Source organism: Protobothrops mucrosquamatus, unplaced genomic scaffold (genome assembly GCF_001527695.2).
Source record: "Protobothrops mucrosquamatus isolate PMUCROS unplaced genomic scaffold, P.Mucros_1.0 scaffold352, whole genome shotgun sequence".
NCBI lineage: Eukaryota > Metazoa > Chordata > Lepidosauria > Squamata > Viperidae > Protobothrops > Protobothrops mucrosquamatus.
The window spans coordinates 987,623-1,002,135 of NW_015386687.1; the positions used below are offsets into that span (position 1 = coordinate 987,623).

The window sequence follows — 14,513 nt, forward strand, 5'->3', positions numbered from 1 at the left end:
GGGATTTTACTCTTCCCCATAAAACTGGACTCCCTTGATTTGAGACTGTCTTGTAGTGAGTCCTAGTCTTTGAGTGCCTTTGGCCAATGGCTGGGAGCAGCAAGAGAGAAAAATGACTTGCCAAGGACAGATTAATCCATGTGGTGTCAGAGTACTGGGTCACAGGGACCAGGAAATGTTGTCTACTCATGACTATGGAGTTATCCATGACAACTGTAGCTCTCATCAAAACCCTCATCAGTAAAGATTAGGAATGATATATTTACCTACAAGAGCTGAAAGGAACATTAGTTGAAAGGGGAAAGCCAGTTGGGCAAGAAGATGGTGCTACATTGAGGAAAGCATTCCATAAACTCCCTTTTGTCGCAGGTGCATTTTGTCTTTCTGAAGCTTCTCTCATGATGTCACTTCCTGTCCTGTGCTCTCTTTCTTTTCCTCCTCTCCCACCTTCCCTTTGATTGAATTTCCATCTTCATCCGGCAGGCAGCGTGTGGCGCTACGTCCGGGCCAGTGCATCTTACACCCCCTATTTGCCTCCTCTCTGCGACCCCAAGGACAGTCACTTGCTTGTGGATGGCTGCTATGTTAACAATGTCCCAGGTCAGCATCACATTTGCCTCACTATCTTGGCTGATGGACATTGGGGACGCAGGTGGGTCAGAGGGATGGAGGCAGTGAATTGATGTGGCTTCCTCCTTCCGAACCACTGTCATCCTTCTTTTGCTAGGGCTGGGCATGACAAGCTTGGGGTGGCAAGCCTAGATTCTGCCCACAACCACTTTTTGCTCAGGCCAGCAATTCTGCATGGCACAGAAAACTAGGTTGTTAGGTAGTACATGCAAAGCATTGCCTTGCTTGGCTTCCAGGTAGATTTGGAAGCTTAGCGGGCTACCTGGCCACGTTTGGGCTCAGGGTGATGAATCTGATGGCTGCATATTACTTGGCTGCTTGATAAAGTGCTGTGCAGAATTCTGCCTGAGCAGCTGGGCTGAAGTTGGGCTGCACCTCTATCCATCCCTCTCTGAAGGGTTCGTTGCTGCTCTGGGTGTCTCTCTGTTCTTCTGATTGCATTTGTTCCCACATGGTTAGGCTCGCTGTGGCGGTATGTGCGAGCTAGCATGACCCTTTCCGGGTACCTACCGCCACTCTGCGACCCCAAGGACGGCAATTTACTGATGGATGGCGGCTACATCAACAACCTTCCAGGCAAGTATTGGGCACTCTTGGTGACAGCAGGGCAGCCATCTGCTGGAGGAGAAGGATGGCTGTGAAGCCTGACTGGTCTGAGGCTGGCTTCCATTATTTCACCCTGAATCTCTCTTATTCTCTGCTGTAAATACCAAGCAAATATCCTGGTGCGGAGAGGGGGGGGGCAGGCTTAAGGAGCCACTGAAATCCCAGTTTTCTATGAAATAAGACAGCAGCAATTGCTGTGAGATCTAGTGCAGAAGGTTCTGGTGGCTGCCAGCTTACCTTCTCAGATTTCATGCAAACTGCCTTTGTTGTGCTGGCAGGAACTCTTTGTTGACTGCTCCTCCAGATGATAAAAATTCATAACTTTAAACACATCTGTGCCAAAGGAGGGGAAGAGTTTAGTAAGAAAGAATATATTGCACCTAGGAGACCCCAAGTGAAACCTGCTATCTTCTCAGGGCATGTAGGCTACATCTGTCTGGATTTCATTGTTTTCTGGTCTCTAACATGGACCGGAGGAGGCCATATGGGGAAGAGAGACTTTTAAGACTGGTGACTTTATCAAACTAGCAAGAGCCCATTTGGAGCTCTCTGGCCACAAAGGAAGGGATTCAAAGCTTCTCAGAATAGATTTTCACTGTGTTTGAAACACTGATAGCTTAAAAAAGCAAAACAGATATAAGAAAACTTAGATAAAATGCAACCCAAAAGTTTGAAAGGCATGAGCAATGTCCTACCACCATCACCATACTAAAGCCTAATTAAGTTTTTCACCTAAATGAGGGGGAAAACAGCAAATGAAAAATCATGAAAGCCAGAGCCAAATCATGTACCATGCATCTTCTGTTTGGGACATCCTACTAGGAAAACCTGAGTTGGAGTGAAGGGGTTAACTCAGTTGTATTGCCATGCAGTTTCCTTGCTGCATGCTGTGGAAGTAGTAGCTGCCAGAGAGCAGGCTGAGATTGTCTTAATTTTAAGGATCAGATGTTCTGATTCCCATTCAAGGTACCACTGAGCTCTGCTTTCAAAGAAATATTTGGCCAGCTATAGTTTGGGCTGCTGATCACTAGAGGGAGAAGAAGAAAAGATCTGCAGAAGATATTTTGGCTCGCTTGACAGATTGTCCATTGCCGGGTCCAATGAGATTGGCATTGCTCACCAGGCTGGGAGAGAGCGGTTGTTGTCCCTCTTGTTATCATGCAACCAAATAAGATGTGGTTGATCAAAGACCTCCAATAGAAGCCATTAAAGGGTGGGGTAAGAGACGAGAATTGAACTAAGACGGCAGTATTTGGAGTAATGAAAACATTTTTAGGGTCTCCTTTGCTACTATTTTTAAATGGTCAGAAAACAAAATTTGGCTTAAATCGCAAGAATCTGGGATGTTGGGCTTTCACTGAGAGCCATCCCACTCTGTGTGAGCAAGAGGGGATTAATATCATTCATATTACTGCCCTGATGGAAATTTCTGTTCTCCCCCATGATTTGTTCTTGGCTGTAGATGGAAAACATCACAGACTATATAAGCCACTGTATATTTCCCCCCATTTGTCTGGAATGGCATAGTGTCTTCTGCTTGGGCAGGGGGTTGACTAGAAAACCTCGAAGAGAATTTGCATTTGGAAATAGACTAGATCTCTCCTCATGCCCCAGACTCCCTTCCCCAGTATGGTTACTTTTTATGAAATGAAGACCCTGGGAGACTCGTGGATGTCCTGCATAGTCCTTAGTTTGGTTCTGAATATTCACCAAACTATGATCTCCACATTTTCTCCCAAGGTTTGCATTTCAGATGACTTTTTATGGAGCTTTGTTCCATTTTGCCCAGCACATGCCCTGCAAGTGGCAGGTATGTAAACTGACAGAATTCACAGAATTTTAGATAATCATTCAATGGACAATAAACCTACTTTTTGGTTCCAATGAATGATTTCTTAAGCATTCTAGATATGTTATTTGTCATGTCTTTATATATTAGCTTTATTGCAAATTGTTCTTTTCCAGATATTTCTCTTAAATTTAGGTACGTGTTTTCTTGTTTCTGTACTTATGGGAACAAATAAATGTGCTCGCTGGTTCTTTCTCTTGAAATGTCCATGAAATATCAGCATATTCTGGTGTTTTCTTTATAATTTTGGCTCCCTGGAGCTAAGCTTACTTATTTCCTTATCAAGATTTTTCTAAAGTGACTTGCTTTCTAGATCTTCACTTATTTATGTAAACTTTTCTAAGTCTGTTTCACCCACCATTTTCTCAGCATCATTCCTAGCTGGGCAAGCAATCTTTTTTCCTGGAAAAGGCCTTCTCAGGCCCGAACTGAGAAAGGCTATGATTTAACAAACCTGAGCTGGCTTTGCCAAATGCTTCTTGTGTTGCTTGGTTTTCTGAGAAATAATAATTGTGTATTTGCCATATTGTCCATTCCAGCAAGTAAGTTTTTGTGTGCTTTAAGCTTGAAGCATTTTGTAAATTGACCACATTGTATATTCTTTGCTATATTTTTGTAACTATGCAACTAGTATGAAGAATATTAAACCTCTTCCTCTGTTTATCTGCTTGTTGCCTCTGAAAATACAAGGAGGCATTACCTCATATTTTTACCATTATCTACCCCCCTGCATATGGGATAATAATAAAAGGCCACTGTGTTCAGTTTTACATGAAGGTACTTGCACTTACACATTCTGCAAGCCACAGAGTAGATGCCATTTTAAGCCAACATGCAAGTTTCAAATGGGAAGCTACAAATAATTGGGGCTGGCTAAAAGAGCTGGTGTACTATTTAATATAATTGAATTAACAGTTAACTTTCCAACATGCTGTCCTCCAGGTATTTGGGATTTTAACTCCCATTAAAAGCTATGCTGGTTAGGAATTTCAAAGTGTAAGTGTTGGCAGGTTTGAAAGACTCCAGGTTAGAGAAAGCTAAAGCAGCAGGATTTCTCCCCCATTACTGTTATTCTTTTGCTCTTAAGAGCTTATAAGAATAATGTCTAAATAAGAATAGGAAAAGCCAACTCTTCTGCTGTCTATGTAATACACAGTTATTTCTATAAATGTTTGCCCAGTACTGAAAGCATGTCAGCTGCTTCATGTTGCTTTATTGAATAACACTTAAGTTATTCAAGTTGTCCTTCCTTCTGTCTACACCAGGGGTGTCAAACTGTCAGCCCACAGGCCGGATGCATCATAGTGAAACCACGCCCACTCCATTGCCAGCAATGGCAAAAAAAGTCGTGAAACGTTGCGACACATCACGTGATGTTGCGAGTTTGACACCCCTGGTCTAGACCTTTCTCCAAAAATAAATATAAAGGGAGATGCTGTCCCTTCTAGGACCAATTGTAGCTAGTTAAGAGGTTGCTATTCCAAAGTTTTCAGCAGGGCAAAGAAATTATATTCATGATGACAAACCGCTTTTCCTATAAAGGAGGCCCAATTGATTGATGTTAATGCTGAGAAAGGAAAGTTGGTCAGAGGGAATTACCTTCTACAACATCAAAAAATGCTCTCCCCAACTCTCTGATTTGGTGGTGGTGGTGGCATGTTCTTAGCTTTTGTCTCTTCACATTGTCTTTCCCCTGAAACATTTCCCTCTTTCTCCCCCCTTAAATGTAGCTGACATTGCTCGTAACATGGGTGCCAAGAAAGTCATTGCCATTGATGTGGGAAGCCAGGATGAGACTGACCTCTGCAACTATGGGGATAGTCTGTCAGGTTGGTGGTTGCTGTGGAAACGTCTCAACCCTTGGGCTGAGAAGGTCAAGGTGAGTCTCTCTCTTTCTCCTGTAGCTTGTGGGTGGAGATTCCTGCTTGGATATGCCAGTCTGATACTAGCTGGGTGAATTCTCTTCAAGGAATTGTTTCTGTTACATTTTCTAAGCATTTAAATTACAATGTTTCTCAATCTTTCTCTATTTTTATTTGCTGAGACCACTGCATAAAATGTCATTGCATGAATACTAGAGATCTTGTGAGAATAGTGCATGTGAAAATAAATCTCTGGCTTCTTCTGCTACATTTGCTTGGATGTCTTGGATTAGAGCCAGTTCTATCTCTAATTTGGGGTCTTCCATTGGCATCTTTCTCATGGTGGTAGTTTATCTTATCTAATAAAGCTTCCACAAAATCTTAAAGCCTTCCAGCAGCAAAGTTCATGTATAGGATGGCACTTTAAGTGGGTCAGATAACACTTTTCATTACATAACAATCATATTTATTAAATACCTAGAAGTAGAATAATTCTAAAAATCTGCAGAATTGTTAACAGATTGGCATATTAAATACTGCTCTTGACTAACAGAAGCCTTTCACAATACAGTGGTTTCCTGTAAAGCAGCATGTCTTAATAGGACAAGATTACCAAAGGCTGGTTACAGATATGGCTTACATGCTCTGTCTTTCTAAGCTTGTTCTGCAGGTTCAGGCTGGGTTGGACTGGAAAATACTTCTAATATTCCTGGCAAGTTCAGTATGATTGCTAAGATTCTTCAATTGTGTCTCAGAGTCATCTTACCATCCTGTCTTTCTTTCACTGGGGTCATAATCATGTTAGAACCATAACCAAGAGGCACAAATCCATCTTGTATGCCAGTTATACCCTTTTCTAGGTCCTGGGAATGGCCATTTGTGCCTTACTCGCCTCCCATTTGGACCATTACAGTGCAATCTACATGTGGCTATTTAGAAGGAGGGGTAGCTGATTAAGGAAGCTCAGAGAGGAATCTCCTCACATATCTCTCTATGACCAATGAGCACCTTGGCCTTTCAGGTACCTGACATGGCGGAAATCCAGTCCCGCCTAGCTTACGTCTCATGTGTGCGACAGCTGGAGGTGGTGAAGAGCAGTTCATATTGTGAGTACATTCGCCCTCCCATCGATCGCTTCAAAACCATGGACTTCGGAAAGTTCGACGAAATCTATGTGAGTTTGAGGGCCGGCTGTTATTTCGCAGTAATAAATCATAAAGGGGGCATTCCTACATTCAAAGGGCTGCTGTGAAGCAGCCTCATCTTGCTGATTCACAGGACCGAGAAAGACCAACTTTGCAATCTGTTATCCACTATCAAAGAGAAAACAGCATCTTTAGCATACTTTTTAAAATTTAAATCTCTCTCCAGCATACAGTACATTCCAAGAATGAGCTGTCATTCAAATCAGTCTCAAGATTTAATCTAAATCCTAGTGATTGGCAGTTACATTTTGCCCAAATTGTAGGCTTCCGTCAGGGATCACCAAACTGAAAACGCATTCCAGTATATGACAGCGGAAAACTGAAAGCCTTCCATTTTTTTTAATTGCCAGTCCTCTTCTTCATCTAGAGGCAATACATTCAGATAATCTGAAAATTTTCCTCTAATCTCTATATTTCTGCCTTCTAGCTGGCTATACCCAGAAGTATTTTTAAAAATTCCTAGCTTGGAGGGCTAAGTTGTGTCCTTGAAAGCAGGTAGGCGGTGCAGAAAGTGGTGAGGATGGCCGAAAAGATCATTGGCAGTTCCCTCCCTCCCATCCAGGACATAGCACAGAAGCGCTGCTTGAGCAGAGTCCGTAAGATTATCTGGGACACTAACACATCCTATTCACGACCTGTTTTCCTTGTTACCTTCTGGGAGGAGGCTTCGTGGTATCCGTAGCAGAACATCCAGATTCAGCCATAGTTTCATTCCATACAACATTAACCTTGTGAACTCTCAAGCTTCCTCCTTCCGTTATGTATTCAAGATGGACAGTATTTAATATTTATTTTTTATGTATATGTAGGGGTGTGGGTCTGTACATAAGTTGTATATAGTATGTTTAGGTGTGCATCATGTATGTGTTTCACTTTGAGAGCGGGCAACTAAATTTCATTTTTGATGTGTGCCGTTGTGCCCACAGTAAAGAAAATGACAATAAAGATTATCTTATCTTCAGTGGTTTAACATCATCCCTTTAACCTGGATACATAACAGTGTAAAATTGTTGATTTGCCCCTTCCACACTATAAGATCCCGAACAACTACTGCCTGCAGAAATGCCCTTGGCTAGTGTCTTCCATTGAGATGCAGGGAATAAAGTTGTATTGGGTACACTTTTCTAGTCTTATTGAAACATGTTTGACTTCCTTTGGAATTCCTTGGCTCATTTTCTTGAGAATTGGATCCTAGATTTGCTTTGCATGTTAGCTGGAATTAGTGTTAGTCCCAATTGATCTGAAGTCTAGTACAGATCATTTCTTGAAATATTCCTACAGATCAGAATACAGGAAGTCCTTGACTAACAACAGTTCATTTAGTAACCATTCAAAATTACAACGGCACTGAAAAAAATGACTTATGACCGTTTTTCATGTTTACAACCATTGCAACATCCCTGTGGTCATGTAATCAAAATTCAGATGCTGGGTGACTGACTCATATTAAGTCACTTGCAGTGTCCAGAGGGTCATTTGATCACCTTTGGTGAGCTTCTGACAAAGTCAATGGGGAAGCCAGATTCACTTAACAACCATGTTACTAACTTAACAACTGCAGTGATTCACTTAACAACTGTGGCAAGAAAGGTCTTAAAATGGGCCAAAATTCACTTAACTGTCTTGCTTAGCAACAGAAATTTTGGGCTCGGTTATAGTCATAAGTTGAGGACTACCTCTATTCTGGAGTAACTTCTCTTTATCCTTCTCCTTTAGGATGTAGGTTATCAGCATGGAAAAGTGGTATTTGGTGGTTGGTGCCGCGGTGATATAATTGAAAAAATGGTTCAGGACCGGCACTCAGCAGACTTCTATGAGAGCAAACGCATGGATGTAAGTATAAGGGGAGGAACTGCCAAAATTTTGTCTACTTGTAACTTCTCCTGCTAATTAGAAAAAAAATATCTGAAGTAATAATAAAGAATCAGAGTTCTAGCTATTCCCAAACAACAAAGGTTGAGAAGTGCAGATGTGCTTAAATAGGTATCATATGGTTCATGGAATAATGAGTCTAAGTTGCCCAGCAATATTATTTAAGGGATCATACCCAGTCTTTCTATCCAGAGTGCTCAGAGTTACAGCAGTAACTTACCTGATATAGGTTTACAGTGTTTCAAATTAAATTTAATGTAGTCAAACCTGATTTTCCAGATCAGTTCAAATGGTAAAATCAAATCAGTTTTCCAAATTAATATGAATATTCAAATTGAATCAGACTTAAATTGCACAACTACATTGTGGCAAGATAGCTTCAGATAATGTTGGCATCTCTTTTCATTCCCAAGGTGTTGATGTGTCCTAGTGGAGGATTCACAGATCTGGCAGAGATTATCTCTCGCATTGAGCCAGCCAAGAGCTATCTGTCTGAGGGCTATGCTGATGGTGAGTACAGTATCAGTGTTTACTGAGTTCAATTTAGATGTCACAGCACTGAGTTCATCCCAACTCAGCAAGTGGTCCTGAGACACCTTTCTGCTAATCCAAAGACTTAATAAGAGTAGTCTAATTGACTTCTGTGTATACTTGACCCTGTGCTCCAGAATAAAATGGGAGAAATCCATTTACACAAAGAAGTGGCTACTAAGCAAAGAACTGAAGGTGGTTTCTGTGCTATGAGGAAGAAAATGTTATAAAAGTTTACCAAAGCCTTTTTTGTCCATAACCAGGAGAAGAGTCAGATTATCTAACTGAGTATGAGGAGGAAGGAATGGATGCTGTACGGGAGGAAGAGGGGCAGGAATTACTATTTGCTCCTGCTGAACAGAATGCTATCTTTGAAACAGTAAGTCCTCTCTGAGCTCAAGAGGAGCCTGTCCATAGAAGAGTTGGATTGGCATGGGAGCTGGCATCTGGCATTCAGCCCTTGAGAAATATGGCTCCTGTTTCCTAGGTCATGAACAATGCAAGGACAGTATTTCCGTCCTTGGAACATGAATATGTTGTTTGTGCTTTTCTTCTGTCAAGAAAGGACAGTTTAAAAGCTGAATTTCCCCCTAACAAGCTGACTTTTCCCTTTGGACCACTGTAGTCTAAAGAGCAAGCGACAAGGTTAGATAGCAGTAGAATACAAGGAATATTTTCCTATTTCTATGGGAAATCCCTATGCTCTGCCAAAAGAGGAAGAAGTCGGTGAGGCAACTAAAAATTAATTTGCTTGCAAATTGACCAGCTATGCTATCCCCAGGGCAGAAGAGAGACAAACGTAATGGGATGCAAAATGCATGACTTGTAAACAGTTGCTAACTGTTTATAATATTTTACTCCAATTTCTTGTCCCAGACCTTCTTTCCTTTCACAACACAACATGTTATGGGAAGCTTTTGGTTTCTAGAAAGCAGTTTCTTTTTGTATTTTCAGGGAGTATTTTCTTTATATTTGAAAAATTCTTGTGAGAAATGTGATTTGCTCATTCTGCTCTGCCATTACACACTGAGCTGCCAACTACAGTATGCTGTGTCCTTTGCTCATCTTGATTTCTCTTCTTACTTTCCTTTACCCTTTCCTCTTCCTGTTGTACTACCATGTGGCCTTGGGTGGCGCACGAAGTCTTCCTTCTCCCTGAACACCTTTGATGGTTTGAGGTGTTCACTCCCATGTTGCAGCCCTTCAATCAGCAGCCTTCTAGGAGGCATGACTGTGCACCAGGCTGGTTTCCCTTGCCCTTGCAACCATCCAGTGTCATGCTTCAATGTCCTTTCTAAAGATCAATAGATTCATCAGATCCAGAAAATGAAGAGAGAGGGAAGTCAACTTTTTCTCTCCTCTGGTGATTAGTGAGGCCGCCCTATCGCAGCATTCAAATCTGTCTTGAATTTGGGCCTGACAACAATAAACACGGAGCAACCATTTGAATTCACTAAATAGGATTATTTACAAAATAAGGCTTATATGACTTACTATAAAAATCCATTTTCTAAGTTGCTCTTTTGTTATTTTAGGGAATCACTGTCCTTAAGTACTGGGTTTTTTTCCTTTCTATCAAATTGCACATTTCTTTTCAATATATAAGCTCCTACTTTCCTTTTCCTTTTCATCTGTTGTAGTGTCAGATTGATTGGCAGTAAGATATTGGACTAGAAACTAAGAAACAATGAGTTCTAGACCCTCCTTAGGCATGAAAACAAGCTGGTTGGCTTTGGGTCACTCCTTCTCTCATCTAAACTCCCCCTCACTGAGTAGTTGTAGGGAAAATTGGAGGAAGGATGACTAGGTATGTATGCGATCTTGACTTAACAAAAATAAATAAAGGCAGGATAAAAATCAAATAAATGAAAACCAAATAAATGCTAGGTTATTCTTAATGAGGAATTTTTGCTTTGGCAGAAACAGGTTTTTGAAAGTTGCTAAAATGTGTCTTTCCTTTGTCAAGTGGTCCTTGACCTTTCTGGCTCTGCAGACTGGCGCCAGTGGCCATCTTGGGGAGGAGAGGGGATGGTTTCATGTGCATGCACACCGCTTACACAAATGCACACATGACCCGTCACTTGCACGACCCAGTTCCCGATGGGCTACAGTTGGAGACCCCTGATCTAAAATACAGCCTCCCACCCACCTTTGATATGAAATCAGCTTGCCTCTGTCCTGTTGTTTGATGCCTCCTTGCACAAATTGAGAATGGAATATTGATCCTTACCATAAAGTTTCCTTTTGGTTTGGTGAGATGGAAACCTCTGGGTCGGTCTTATCTAGAATGGCTGAGCAAAAACTGTTTTCAGTTGCACCATGCTTTAAGGAAACATTTCAGGGTTATGTCATGTTTTTTCAAGGGAGGGGATCTCCCTGAGAGTAACTCTGAGATTTTTTTATTATATTTTTCTGGCCTTTCCTGAACAGGGGGAAAATTTGATGTAGTATTGATTCACCAAATCCAAAAGAAACCCCATAATAAGTAGCAGGTGTTGCATGAAATTAGCATACCTGTCATGTTGGCACTGTGTTTGGCATTCCACTGACTTGAGAGGAGTCTTCCTAAATCCTGTATTCCCTGCACTGGTAGATCACTGGAGAACTAGAAGACCTCCAAGGTCCCTTCCAACTCTATTATTATTATTATTATTATCATCATCATCACTTTTTTAGCATCGGTCCTGAATTTTACACAAGAATCTGACAAGCAACTAACTTTGTGGTGGCAATTCTCCACTGGCAGTGGTATCTGATTCACAGCAGTGTTGTCTTTTTTTCCTACAGGATGAAGAAAAAAGTTTGCGTCATCGCCAGGGAATCTCCCAGGCGCCTCCTACCCAATTGACAACTCCCAAAGGGCCTTAATGCTGAATCTCTGTGACCAATTCTTGGACTTATCATGAGGTGTTGCATAGGTACAGCTCCCCCAAATCACTTCTGTAACAAGTTTTACTATCTGGCAGGCCCAGTCAAGAAACTTGTGGATGCTTTTAGCACCAGCTGCTGTCTTTGAAGATCTTACAGAAAACCTGCTGGAATTGTTCCTCCTGCCACAAACTGTAAAGCATTGCATAATGGATGTGGCACAGTATTACCTACCTGCAACAGTGTCCAGTTCTAGCTGTGTAAAAGGATCAGGAAGGCAGGCAGTCTTGGTACTTTCAGATCTGGAATTGACTGACATGTCTATAGGGTAGGAGCATGAGATTGAGAGACAGTGGCTAACCCTTTCCCTTTAGCTTGCTGTGACATGTAATAACTCTGAAGCAGCAAGGGAGAACAGAAAAGCACTTTACTAAACACAGCACAGGGGATGATAAATGATAGCAGTGCCTGAAAAGAACGATTCAGATTCCTGTCATTTCCTGATGCCTGATTTTGTCCTTTTAGCCACACCAAAAAAGTAGGATGTGATATAACATATTTTCCTGCTGCTCCTTGAGCTTTTCCACTCCAAACTAGCAATTATTTCAGCCCTTCATTGAAAGAGGTATAGAAGTCTGTATAGTTTCTGCATTTGCTGATCTAGTCCTGCTTCAAGCTCAGCCCCAGCACATCTTCACATTCCTAGCCAGCCAGAGAGGTTAAGCTATGGACTGCACTAACTGTTTTCTGTTTGTTTTTTATATGAAACAAATGAAATGATACTGGGCTCATAATTGGTGATCTCTACAGTATGGCAAATTCTTGCAGCTTTGGCAATGACAAGCGATTGCTGGAGGAGGGGGGAGAGAGACTTTAATAGGGAACTATTTTTTGCCTTTCTGTCTCAGAGTCAAGAGACCCAACCAAAGCCTCACTATGGACACAGCTGAATGTGCTCCAAGAGTGTCCTGCTGGACTAGCCATCTTCAACATCCTTTCCAACTTACAAGCCGTAGGAGCAAATACCAAAAGGCCTTTTTAATTAAACCATTTTTGAAGCTTTGAAATACAGGTAATATGCTAATCTAAAGCACATTAATTAAGCATTGTTGTACAGGATAACTGCAGACAAAGAGGCCTCTTGAGTTCACCCTGTTGTCACAAAAAACCTTCCCTATACAACAGCTTTGAGTATGCCTCACAAATCTGCAAAATGGCAGGAGCTTGGGATATTTCTAAAATGTGGGTAGAGGGATATGCAAAGACTAGAAGTTCTGAATGTTGTACTTTTGCTCATACAAACTGTCTGAGGCTGGCTTTATTTATGTATATACTTACTTATACTTATTTATTTGCTTACTAGATTTATAAGGTCATCCAACTCAAGTAGTGTGATTCGGGGAGGCGTACATTACAACAGAAAAACAATAGACCAGAAAAATCCAAAATAACATAGAAAAAACATATTTTATATACTGTATATATAAAATGATGACAAGCATAATATTAATCATTTCCAGTAGATGATCTTCTTATATCTTCTCCATGTGTCCATCCTCCACTGCTTCTGGAGATACTGACTTGCATTGTGAGAGCCTCCCAGGCAGAAAGTGAGGAGGGAGCTGCCCCTCAAGTAATTGATCCCTTCCATGAGCTCACTAAAACAACATCCACTTACAGCCTCTTGAGTGGCAGTAGGCAAGTAATGAGTACTAAGCAAAGAACATTGACACATGTTAAGGGTGAAGCAAAAGCAGTTCCACATCTGGGTGGAAAGAGACTGCTTTGCCATTTTTTTTGGCTGCTGAGAAGGTTGCATAGGGCATGTTCAGAATGCATTAATCGAGTTCACCATTGCAGATACACAATACCAAGATGATGAGGAGAAATGTCTACCCCACTGCATTTAGGTGGAAGAAGCCCTAAGTGCAGAATTGCTGAGTTGGGAGGATGATGATATGTTGCAGCAGTTGGAGAGCATGACAGTCTCCAGAGTAAATGTGAAGGTGGTAGTCAAGCAGCTGGCCAGACCACATACCATGGTAGAGCAAGGAGCAGAGATGCGACTGCACCAAGGGAGGGACTATTCAGAATGCCCTGGTGCATCAATAGCATAAGACTGAACATAAGGTGTGTCTCACACCTGGTCCACTGGTAAGGGTGGATGGATAGTCATCCATCTATTACAGCCATGATGTTTTAGTTTGCAGCACTAGTAAAATCAAGGCAAGCCAAAGGGAGGGGGAAATGAGCTGGAAAGGAAGCTTGGGCCACTGCTTCCTTTTAGTATGGTGTGAGTAAGACTTTCAGAAGCAGCAGCCTCTTGCCTTGGAAAGAGCAACAGCAGTGCCCTGACTACCTGGAATACTGAAAATCTATCAAATTGATTTTTAAAATAAATAAATAAATAACTCTTCTATGAAGTCTATGAAGTCCATAGCCTTCTATGAGGGCTATGAAGTCACCTATAACAATAATGGAATGATTTGCCCAGTGAATAGTGGGCTTTGATGTATGACTAGCTGCATGTCCTTTTGACTGGGAAATGAAAGAGGAAATGTATTTTAGCTTATTGTGCTATGAGCGTCACCAGGGGGACCAAAGGGATGTCCTGAATTTGAAAGTGAATTAAGTTGCTCAGATAAGTGGAATCAAACCTGATGACTGTTCCTAGAACAAAGAACAGTCCCAGGATCAGAATGGAAGAGCTTGAATGGAATTGGCAATATAGCCATGAGAATTGGGGCAGGGGAGGCCATACAGAAAATAAGCCATTGTATTTGTCCCAGGATGCTGGGTGCACCAGCTATAACCCTGGGGGGGGATTCACTGTCATGAAACTGACTTCTAAGGGGCAGACTTTATAATCTGCCCCACTCCATGGAGTTTTCTCCTCTGCAAAAATCATTTGTTTTGACTAAGATTTCTGAACAAGTAGCCCAAAAGCGTGTACACACTTTAAAAACCACATGAGATAGTTGTAAATATATTATGAAACAATGGATCTGGAATTTTTTCTCATAGGTTTTTTATTTTAGTGTCCTAGACCACAAAATATAACAGTATAACAGAGTTGGAAGGGACCTTTGA

General features: G+C 41.5%; 1 protein-coding gene across 1 annotated transcript in view; it reads left to right on the top strand.

The window, feature by feature from the left end:
• PNPLA6 (patatin like phospholipase domain containing 6) overlaps nucleotides 1-12,215 on the top strand; it is a 54,915-nt gene extending 42,700 nt beyond the window's left edge. The window contains exons 27-34 of the mRNA XM_015815591.2: nucleotides 484-600; nucleotides 1,090-1,206; nucleotides 4,816-4,964; nucleotides 5,969-6,121; nucleotides 7,869-7,985; nucleotides 8,438-8,534; nucleotides 8,819-8,934; nucleotides 11,343-12,215. Coding sequence (XP_015671077.2) covers nucleotides 484-600; nucleotides 1,090-1,206; nucleotides 4,816-4,964; nucleotides 5,969-6,121; nucleotides 7,869-7,985; nucleotides 8,438-8,534; nucleotides 8,819-8,934; nucleotides 11,343-11,423 — 947 coding nt within the window. The 3' untranslated portion in view covers nucleotides 11,424-12,215. The remainder of the gene's footprint in view (nucleotides 1-483; nucleotides 601-1,089; nucleotides 1,207-4,815; nucleotides 4,965-5,968; nucleotides 6,122-7,868; nucleotides 7,986-8,437; nucleotides 8,535-8,818; nucleotides 8,935-11,342) is intronic.
• Nucleotides 12,216-14,513: the final 2,298 nt, after the last annotated feature.